The 12,329-nt window shown below is 41.7% G+C and overlaps 1 protein-coding gene across 1 annotated transcript in view; it reads right to left on the minus strand.

The window, feature by feature from the left end:
- LOC137423499 (glutamate receptor ionotropic, kainate 2) overlaps positions 1-12,329 on the minus strand; it is a 469,702-nt gene that overhangs the window by 221,223 nt on the left and 236,150 nt on the right. The window contains exon 6 of the mRNA XM_078773570.1: positions 1,472-1,525. Coding sequence (XP_078629696.1) covers positions 1,472-1,525 — 54 coding nt within the window. The remainder of the gene's footprint in view (positions 1-1,471; positions 1,526-12,329) is intronic.

Raw genomic sequence — 12,329 nt, forward strand, 5'->3', positions numbered from 1 at the left:
GCACTACACGTTGAGGCATGCTGTTCACGAGATTTGCCAAGGTTTGGACAGGAATCGCTTGCCATGCAGTGACAATAGCCTGCTGCAATTCACGCACAGAGGTCGGCTGCTGGTCCAAGTGGTCGATTTGACGCAGTAATTCTGCCCACAAGTTCTCTATCGGATTCATATCCGGGGACATGGCAGGCCACTCCATATGCTCTACACCACGGTCAGCAATAAAGTGTTGGATCATGCGAGCACGATGAGGTCGTGCATAGTCATCTTGGAAGACAAAGTTTCCTCGAAAGACTGCACGAGCAAATGGAAGCAATGTTTCTTCCAGAATGGCCCTGTACTTGAACTGGTTCAGCTTTCCATTCAGAACAACCAGGTCAGTTTTGCCCCCTGCATGAAAAGCAGCCCAAACGGTCACCCCACCACCTCCAGCTTGGACTCTTGGCACTATACAATCTTTGTTGTAGGCTTCATGCACTTGTCTGCGCACTCGGACGCGGCCATCTTGACGATAGACCAGAAATCTAGACTCGTTACTGAAGATCACGTGATTCCAGTGTCCTGGCTGCCATTGACGGTGCTCTCTGGCCCACTGCAATCAGCGCTGGCGGTGTTGTCTGGTCAGGCGTGGCTTTCTCAGGGGACGCCTGGCATGATAGTCTGCTTGAACCAGTCGTTGGTTGACTAGCCTTCTGGATACAGGCACATTTGTCAGTTGCTGCCACTCAGCCCTAAGCCGATTAGCTGACTTGGTACGGCCATTGCGGACTAACCGGTGCAGCTGGCGATCATCCCTCCTTGTGGTTCTGCGGGGACGTCCTGGCCTCGGTATTGGAGTAGGGACACTCCTCTGAGCATTTCGTTTCAGGATCTTTGACACCTGACCTTGAGTGATGCCATACTGCCGAGCAATAGCACGCTCTTTCATGCCGTAATTTCGTAAAGCCACCACTCCATGACAAACAGCATTGTCGAGTTGACGGACCATCTCCAGAGGAAGCGGCAATAACTTTTGGAGACGTGCAGCAGTTATTTTCCACTAATACAGAACGCAACAACCCTTGTATACCCGACTGTGAAGCCAATCGTCAAATGCACCTGTCCGTACATTTTGCCACGCCACCTGTGATATAATTCTGTTGTTGACTTCTTGCTGCGACAGACAATCAGTGACATGGTTCTTTTAACAAATAAATCACCAAAGTGTAAAAGAAACTCACCAGATTGATATACTGAGTTAAGAAAGTAAACCCAAGTCAAGAAAAAAAAAAGTATTCCATATTAAATGCCAAGTCTGTATATAAGACAATTTTCAGAAAATCTCAAAGGAAAAGAAAATCAGAAAAAGTTTGATTTTATGAAGAACAGTCAGCATGGATGTATGATAGGCAAATGCACTTCTTGAACAAGCAAGGAATTTTAAGGAATTAGTGTATTAAGGTATGTAGTGCTCTGGTTGCGCTATTGCCTTTACCAGGGTTGTGAATATGTAGTGGTAATATTCTGTCATCATTCCAGTGGAGAGGGCCTGAAAAGACAGCAGAACGGTCATGGTGTTGTCATCATGTAAAAAACAAGAGATAATAAAGTAAGATGGTTAAGTGTTTATCTTAGAAGTTAAAAACTCTGGCAATTTCACCTCTACCTTGGAGCTAACAAACTACCGCCAATGACAAAGTAATTGGTGCATTGGTGAGCGTATAAATCAATGAGCCTGGTTTTACAGCTTCATTTTCACCTGTTCGCTTACCCGCCAAAACCCAAACCAAATGTGCGATAAATTCAATACAAATTCCTTTCTTAATCATTATGGACTAAAGTTCTTTCACAGGCAAAGAACAAAGGACAAAGAACAAGGGAACCTCCGCAGAACAAAGGAAAAACAAGTAGGGAATTGTGTGGCTCACCTCCCTCTAAAATGTAGCAATGTCCTACAACAATCCTCCTAGTTATTTTGTAAATTCATTCCTCTTTTCTCCCACCTCTGGAACAAACTCCATCACTCTCTTCAATCCCACTCCTCCCTCCAGGTCTTTAAAACGGCTGTTCACCACCATCTCTTATCTTCCCCAATCCAAAACCTTGATCTTTTCTACCCACGCTAATTTCACCCCAAATCCACTTTTTTGAGGTGACTTTTGTCTTCTTTCCTGGAAGTCCTTGGTGTCCTTGCGTTTTATACCTATCCTGCCTCCCCCCAGGCCCTCACCCTCCCACACATCTCCCGATGTCCCTGCTCTCAAATGTTGTGTTTGTGTGCTTCCTCCCCTTCTCTCCCCATCTTGTCGACCGCTCCCCTTTTTATATACTTTGTTTGCTTGTTTGTTTGATTTGTTTGTTTGATAAATGTTATCTCTTTCACGAGCCTCGACTCTGTACACAAAAATAAATAAAAAATAAAAAAATCACTTTTAAGTACAAATCTCTCCCTCAACCCCGCTTCATTTTTTATGCCTCCGCCCCCGAAGATGGCAGAAGGCATTATGTTTTTGGGTTGTTCGTCGGTCCGTCCGTATGGGCTAAACCTCATTTTTCTCAGCAATCACATGTCCGATTGAGCGTAACCTTTCAGAGTAGGAGTGACACCCATGCAGAATGTTTTTTATGATAATTGTGCCGCCATAGGTCACGTGGTATGGCAGCCATCTTGGATTAAACGCAAATAATTAAAATTTTATTTCTCACAAACCGCTGAACGGAAAAATTTGAAACTTGGCACATTGTCAAGTACTCCCAATGGGGAACAAAAGCCTGATAATGATGACATCATAGGTGAAGTGGTATACCAGCAAAAATGTTTTTTATCGAATTCCCTATCCTAAAAATCTGAAATTGCATGCACATGATCTATGACCCATTTGTATTGAAATATTAAAGTTATGACATCATAGATCACATGGTTTGGCAGCCATATTGGATTTAACCTAAAAGCTTTAAAAAACATCTTCACCCAAACCAACATATCAATTGACTCCAAACTTTATGTGTGTCATTGACTAGGCATGGTGATTAAAAGATGATCACAAAAACATAATTGGTCACCTGGTGTGGCAGCCATATAGGATTGAAGTAAAGTATTGATTAATTATTTCTCTGAAACCGATTACCCTATCGATGCTAATTTTACAAATACAATCTAACACCATTGTTGCATATAGTTTGAAAATGATGATATCGTTGGTCACGTGGTTTGGCAATTGACAGCCATATTGGAAAGAAAACGAACCTTATCCAATCAACACAAAACTTCACATACGTGATCCCCTACCCATACATATACAGAGTGTACATTTATAAAGGTCAAATGTCACGTGGTGTGGCAGCTATATTAACTTGAAAGCCGATATTTTAAAAATCCCTTCTCTGAAACCGCTTCACCGAGCGATGTGAAACCTGTCGTGGCTGGTGAAAATGTGATGCTTGAAAACAGCTGAAGGGATTTAAATCAAACTTGTTTATGAGGGCATCTACCAGTTGTGGGACTATGCGAAGGCATATTGGCGACACAGTCGCATTCTAATTTGTTACATATTTTTATTTATTGTTCCATTTCTGCTGCTTCCCTAGTTTTCCCATCCACTTCTGTGATGGAGAGATTGCAGCTGTTTTCATTTTCTTCACCTCTTGTGTCCTCCCCTTGCTGTCATTCTTCCCCATGTCCTTTTTTCTTCCATGTCTCCCTCTATTTTGTCCCTCGTAGTCCGGCAGCTAAGCTAAATATAGCATAACAATTGTGCATTTTGTGAGGAAAGCACCAAATTTGGCACACTAGTAGACTATCATATTATGAAAAGATCTGGATATTGGGCCATCTCAGATTCAGAGATTTGATTTTTGCAAGATTTGCAGATTTTGCAGATTTGCAAGCTGAGATTGCAACGCCAGGGACGGCCGACTCCTTCCTGCGAGCTGCCCACGTCACCCGCACAAGAAGAGCTCATCAAATCACTGCAGGGGCACTGCACATCCTGCAACACCGTGCGTATGAACGCCACTGTATGACATATGCTGATGATGCAGAAGACCTGCCTGAGTTCGAAGACTGGTGTCACCAGAGAGGAGAAGACATTCCCAACTTCCAGTACTGGGCAACTGTGCTGGAACTAGAGATGTTGGTACTGGTCTACGTGCGTTCTCTGCGGCAGGCTTCATTCACGATGTACCTTGATGCCCTGACGGAACTGGTCCCATGGTTCCATGCCTTAGACCACACACACCATGCCAGGTGGGTCCCTGTTCACCTGAGGGACATGGTTGCACTCCCAATGAAGCACCCAGATGTAGCCAGAGAATTCAGGGCTGGCAACTTCACTGTACAGAAGACGAAGAAGGTGTTCTCTTCGATCCCAATCGAATCGAAATCTTGCAAAAATCAAATCTCTGAATCTGAGATGGCCCAATATCCAGATCTTTTCATAATATGATAGTCTAATAGTGTGCCAAATTTGGTGCTTTCCTCACAAAATTCACAATTGTTATGCTAAGTTGCCCCACTATCGGCCCTACTGTTGGCATGTCCTTTCCCTCTCCCTTCTTATTTTTATTATCTTATGCCCTTTTCCATTCTGTGTTTCTAGCTCCTCCAGGAGCCTTGAATCTGTATACATGTACACAAAAAGTGTCCAGTGTATTGTTTGACAAGACTGGTAGGATAGCCTAGACGCCCTAGAGGTATGCAATATGCATACTCACCTCGGAGCTTTCTATCCTGGGTTTGAATCTCGAGCCTGCTATAAACCGTCATCCTGATGTTTTGCATGCGGGGTGAGACATCAATATATGCGCCATTCAACAGAAGGACGTTAAGCTGGAAGACCCATCTGCCAGCATAGGTCATTGTTGGATGATAAAGATCCCACAGGGTTTGAAATCAGAGTTTAAGATCCCACAGGCTTTGATAAAGAGTAGGTAAGTTATCCCTGAACCCTGAACAAATTTACAAATAAATTGCTCTCAGCGAGAGGTAGCCCTGCATCAGCAGAACAGCTATGCTCCAAGCAATGACGTAAACCAGCAGCCATGTGTTGCACACGCATGAATGACTTTTGCAAACAGCTCTGTAATTTCTCCATTTATTTTTACAATCTGTGAAATAATGTCCATGTCACAGTCAAATCTCCCTACTCCCTCGATTTATTTAAGCGGGCCACTCACCTTTCGCCAATCGCAACAGCCACACCCATCCATGTTTGTTCTATCCTGTATAGACCTGAATGTTTTTGTTTGTCCCACGTATGCCTGTTCCACACTGTCATGATGTCAGAGTGTGACCTTAAATCTATGGTTCATTATTTCAAACAAGGTTGGATGAGAAGGAAAGAGAGAGGATGAAAGGATTAAAAATATACGGTGGTGTGGAAAAAAGAAAAAGAGAGAGAGAAGATAAGAGAAGAGAGGTTCTCAGATGATCCAAACAATCAGCTGGGGAGAAAGAGAGAGACAGAGATATGAAATGAACACCCACAGAAAAAAATGAGACGTACTTAATCAGAAGGGTGTGTTCACTTCAGAAGTGTAAGTGGGAGCATGAAAGAAAAAGAAATAGAATATGAAAGCGAGCTAAGCAGGGAATAAAGATTGGGAGTGCAGCATGGCAAATGTGCCTTTTATTCTTTCACCCAAATCTGCACAAAACATCCTGACAAGCACAGAGTGTGGATCGAGATGTGTAAGGAAGGCATGCAGAGTCACTCAGAGGTCTTCAAATTCAAACTGTTGGGAGTGAGATTCACTGGGATCGCTACATCATACATCACCAGATTGAGGTGTCCATCGAACCTTTATTCAGCATAATGTGCTACTCATTCATGCTCGTCCACACAATGTAAAAAAAGGAAAAACATGAATAAGATTCGATGGTATTCATAAAATACTTATCCCGAACAGTCAACTTGATGCGAGCCAACTCTTCTGTTTTTCTACGGGTTTTTTTCTTTGATCCAATATGGCTGCAAGACCATGTGACAAATGACGTCATACATTTGCATTCTCCAATATGATTGTGGCATAGACCACGCTAAGTAAATTAAAAACTGATCAGACCAAGCATTGTACTTGTCGAATTATGACATCATTGTTGACGACACTTATCCCCCATGCATGGTTCTTTACAATGAGCCACGTTTCCATTTTTCAATTGAGCACTTTTGGTGACAAAGAAGTCCAAAGTTTTTGGGGGGTTTTTCCAAAATGGCACAGAACCACGTGACCGATGACGTCATAATTATTAAAAGTTCCACACGAGTAGATGCTTGCTCTGGTGAAATTTTTGGGTCAATCTGGCCAACGGTAGCCGAGAAAATGGATTTAAACAAGATGGCGCCAGTACCACGTGACATATGACGTCCTAATTACCATTGAAACATTCCACACGAGTAGCCGCATGCTTTGGTGAAAATTGCGTGTCAATCCGACCAACGGTTGCTGAAAAAAAGGATTTTTTTAAATGCAGACACATACGTATGTACTACAAAGATATGTACGCAACTGATCGTTTAACCCTGCTTTTCGCTTCACGAGCGCAGGGTAAAAAGGATGTTTGGCCCAACATTTGCATGCTGCATTTCCACTGTAGCACTCCTGTTTAATGGAAGATTTACTCCACAAGCAGCCAAAGGGTAAATGAGTCACCATATATTATTTGTGCAAGAAAATTTTCGGAAATTCTGACCCCCGGCCATCTATGCCATATACGTAAAATTCTGACCCCCAACTATGCAATATATTCCCAAGTTTCCAGTTTTTCCTTCCAGAGAATTTGCAGCTGTATCCATCTTGTTTACCCCCTGTGTCCTCCCCTCACCCTCATTCTTGATCTTCGTATCCCTTATTTCTCCAAGGCTCCATCGATTTTGTCTCACAACCCTACTGTTGGTGTGCCCCACCCTCCTTCTGTTGTTCCTTTTGTTCTGTTATGTCCTGATCCATTCCATGTTCTAACTCCTCCATGAGCCTAGACATTGTGCACAAAAGGATAAAATAAAATATACCAGTGGCTTCCTGTTCTTTCACATCAATATTCTGCCAACTTCTTTTTCCTTCTCTTGCCATATCCTCCTGCGCTCCCCCACGTTCCTATTGTCAATTTAGCTCAGCTCTCTCTCCCACATCTTCACCATCATTCAAATACAATAACTGAATGTTCCTGAAGAAATGCACTGGGAAATGTGAACTCATTGTGTTCATTGTTTGGACGGCGAAAGCCAGCAGACTGGTGTGAATGACGATGAGATAAGACAAAAGGCCAAATAAGAAAAATGGGTAAATTAATACGAGGAAACACCACACACCACACACACACACACACACACACACACACACACACACACACACACACACACACACACACACACACACACACACACACACACACACACACACACACACACACACACACACACACACACACTCTCTCTCTCTCTCTAATGGATGTAGGTCTCCATTCCATCTACTGAAAACTACCTACATGTGGAGATCAGAGCCAACAACAGTAATCTACACAGGCACGTGCACACATATATACATACATATACATACATATACAAGTATGCATACATAAACACATATACATACATAGACACATATACATACATAGACACAAATACATACATATACACATATACATACATATACACAAGTACATACATATACACAAATACATACATATACACAAATACATACATATACACATATACACAAATACATACATACATACACACATACATATATATACACATATACATACATATACACATATACATACATATACACATTTACATGCATATACACATATACATACATATACACAAATACATACATATACACAAATACATACATATACACATATACATACATATACACATATACATACATATACACATATATATATATATACACAAATACATACATATACACATATACATACATATACACAAATACATACATATACACATATACATATATGACACATATACACATATACATACATATACACATATACATGCATATACACAAATACGTACATATACACATATACCCATATATATACATATACACATATACATACATATACACATATACATACATATACACAAATACATAAATTATACACATATACATACATATACACAAATACATACATATACACATATACATATATAGACACATATACATACATATACACATATACATGCATATACACAAATACGTACATATACACATATACCCATATACATACATATACACATATACATGCATATACACAAATACGTACATATACACATATACCCATATAAATACAGTGGCGTAGTGATTGGGGGCTGGGGGGGCGAGGGGGAAGGGGGCGACCGCACCTGGTGCGAAATGGATGCGGCGCCAAATTACACCGTCAAAAAAACGTTTTCATGCTCCATTTGATTGTATTTTATATCTATATATATAAAACACGGTGTGTGTGTGTGTGTGTGTGTGTGTGTGTGTGTGTGTGTGTGTGTGTGTGTGTGTGTGTGTGTAATGTTACCGATAGACTCCTAAACGGAGAGGCTTACGTGCTTGATATTTGGCATAGACATGGCCATTGAGCCTGGGACGAACATGGCCGAACTCAAAATATTTGACGATCCATATTTTTTATTCATATTTACCTCAGCGCATTTCAGCGCACAGAATCAACGGAATCAGCGCAGGTGGGCGCTGATTCGGTCAGAGCGATCACGTGATGACGCTATGAACGCTATGACGCTATGAAACGCTATGACGCTATGACGCTATGAAGCTATGAACGCTATGAACGATATGACGGTATGACGCTATGACGCTATGACGCTATGAAAAAAAAAATCGCTATGACGCTATGAAACGCTATGAACGCTATGAACGATATGAACGCTATGACGCTATGACGCTATGAAAAAAAAAATCGCTCGCTTTACCAAGGGGCTCACTCTCCCCCCGTTCCCCTCCCCTCCCCTCCCCTTCCCCCTCCCCTTCCCCCTCCCCCTCCCCTCCCCCGCCCGGCAATGCCGGGTACTTCTGCTAGTAAACTATAATACAACAAACTCGTGAGATCACGAGAAGCAACTTTCAGAACCACGTTTTACAGTTCAAACTCCGTGCTACGTGTCAATGTGTCAGGTCGATGTTTACAAACTCCTTTCCATCCGGATTAACTTTTTCCTAATTCCTATTTCTATCACCTCACATAGTAAATAAATCCGTGTTACGGTGTTCGCTGCGTAGATCTGTTATCTTGTATAATGAGGTTTAATATGTGCACTCTGTAACATGGAGATCGCCCATTGGCCCAAGGGATGGAGGGGTGTAACTGTTGGACGTTTATTTCTCACGTTTTGATCAGATCCAGATGTCTCGCGGCGCTGTCCGAGCCCATTTAGCGACGTCCAGGATCACATGTCAAGTTAGCCATGACGTATGACGTGTAACATATGATGTAGACATGTCTTTGAGGGGAAAAAGCGAAGGTGCTGGCGCTCCAAGGGAATTGACACAAAGGTAAACGTGGTGAGAGTGAGACGCCTCAGCGAGTGTGATGCATTAGAAGGTCCCCCAGAGGTAGCACAATCACCTTCCAGCTACCCAGCCGGGGTTTCAATCCCGACGCAGCTATAAACTGTTATCCTGGTGTTTAACTGGAGGTTGATTCATCAGTGTGTGCGCTCTCCATCGGATGGACGTTAAGCTGGCCGTCCCATCTGTCGGCATTGGTTTATGGACGTTAAGGTGGACGTTAAGCTGGCTGTCCCTTCTGTCGACATTAATTGGTGGATGTTAAGCTGGCTGTCCCTTCTGTCGGCATTAGTTGGTGGATGTTAAGGTGGACGTTAAGCTGGCTGTCCCTTCTGTCGGCATTAGTTGGTGGATGTTAAAGATCCCACAGTGTTCTTCGGAAAGAGTAGTGGAGCTGTCCCCAGTCCATGGCCTAATTACAGACACTACAATTTGCTTGCCTACACAGGCCTACAACTTACTGATCATTCCTCAAATACTAACTTCCATCAGAAGTATTTTGCAAACCATTGGAAAATGATTTGATGATATGTCCAATCGCCGCCATTTTTACGGCGTAGCCCATAGGGCAATGCCGTCAATAACAGCGTTTGTCTGTCCATATTCCCCCACAAACGTCCACCAATCAGAGATAAGGATCTGGTCACATGACGGGGACAGCGTTTAGTAACCATTACAGTTGCAAATTTTACTAAAAGGAAGTTTAATAACCTTCTGTGGAATGTTTTGGGGTCGCGGCGGGTGCCGTAAGGTAGGTAGGAGGTTTCAGAAATTCCTAAATAAAATTATGATTTTGAAATGCGATCGACACGGAACTTGCTCCCGAATCCGGAAATGAACAGATGATGATGGTTTGCTCTTTGCTGGTTTGATAATATCTCAATACAATCGTGATTTAACATTATATTTTGATATATTAATACCCAGGGCCGGCGCTACCATTAGGCCAACTAGGCAGCCGCCTAGGGCGCAGACATCAGAGGGGCGCATTACTGAACCTTAAAGGGTCAGTTTTATACAAATTATTTGATACAGTATCAGTGGCAAGTGGTGAACGTAGTTTCTCAAAGCTCAAAATTATAAAAACTTACATACGCTCTGCAATGTTGGAAAGGAGACGAGTTGGCTTGGCAACTACATCAATTGAACATGCCCAGGCATCAGCACTTGATCTGGTTGAATTGGTCACAAAATTTGCAAAGGAAAAGGCACGCAAAGTGAGATTTGATATGTCTGAAATTGAAACTTTTATGAGACGTTTTTAACTCTGTTTGTCTGGTTTTTTGTTTGTTTCTCTGACTGACTGTAAGCTAAATATTGTGGTGACATGACGCGTTGGTTACGCCAAGTATCCTTAAATGGTATATATACTTAAAGGTGTGTGAAGTAAAAGGTTTGAATGTTGTGTTGCCAATGGCTGAGGTATGCATTATAGCGAGTGCCCTTTAGTTCAAAATGATTTGTGTGCCAAAATATTTTATTTTGTATTTGCGAAAGATAATCAAAGATTGATTATTTAAAATTTTGATTTTGCATATCTAAAACTTAATGCTCAAACCAAAAACTGTTTTGTTTATCTGTAATTTCTATTCACACACTCATAAAGGGACCACTTTCTTTATTTTGCATTGCAAACCACATGTAGTGTCATTTTTTAAAAGTGAAAGCCCATTTTAAGTGAAAAGCCCAACCCTAACAGGGCCACTGCCATATTAATGGGTATTGCACCTTTAATATTGGTGCTGTTGGCATCTTACGGTACTTATTCTTGCAATTTAATTTTTTTTTTACAGTTTCAGGTTTTCTGCTTTTTATTTTTTCTACAAAACATCTGTTTTTAATAATCGAAGTTGGCAAAAAAAAATTGGGGGGGGGGGGAGGGGGATGCAAGTAGCTGGCCTTGCCTAGGGTGCAAAATAGTCTGGCGCCGGCCCTATTAATACCATTATATAAATTTGTGATTTGAATGATGAACGATACTGCTTAGAATGAAAATATAGATCGAGTTCAAAGCAGAATGAGGAAATGACGTAAGGGTTTCCATCTGTGACATTCGCAGATTCCCCATTTGCAGTTTCGCCATTGACTGGATACAGCAACATTCAGACTGGGTACGTTTTTTGTGCAAGTCCTTCACGAACCTGCTGCAAATGCCTGACGTTCGACTGAAGGTGGCACAGTAATGTGGAAGTTATTGGTTCATGGTTCAGCATTCGCCGCTTTTTTCTTAAGTCATTCACGAACCAGCTGTCCATGCCTGAAGTCATAATTTTAATACTTACATTTGCTAACTGGTAACTGATAACTGGTATTTCCACCCAGGTCATACTATCCTCTTCAACTAATAAATACCACACCATGCTGGATGCATGTTTGATGTAGTTTTTGTTAACGGCCTTGTCGCATACCTGCCGAAGGTACTGCTTCGGCATTAGTTTACCTTTCAAACCAAGCCCAGGTCTGACTGGACCAGGGCGGGGATTGTACGTTCGTTTTATTATTGCCAAATGGTACGAATATTATTATTGTTGTTAATATTATGAGTATTAATAAATGCCCTGTTACAATGTTATCATTGTTTTTGTTATTTATTTTGTAATGGGAATACCATGCCATGGAAGGACCTATTAAACTGCTCTATGCACCTTAATATGGCGCATGTATAGAAACATAGGAATTCCTCCGGATTCTTTGTAGTTAAGAAGCCTAATCATCTCAGGAGATCATAACTAAATATTTTCTCATTTTGAACAGCTTCCAGGGCTCTGCTGCTGAGCCCGCTCGAGAAGCTTAGAGCTCTTTCATAT

Source organism: Myxine glutinosa, chromosome 3 (assembly GCF_964187855.1).
Source record: "Myxine glutinosa chromosome 3, kmMyxGlut1.1, whole genome shotgun sequence".
Taxonomy (NCBI): Eukaryota; Metazoa; Chordata; class Myxini; order Myxiniformes; family Myxinidae; genus Myxine; species Myxine glutinosa.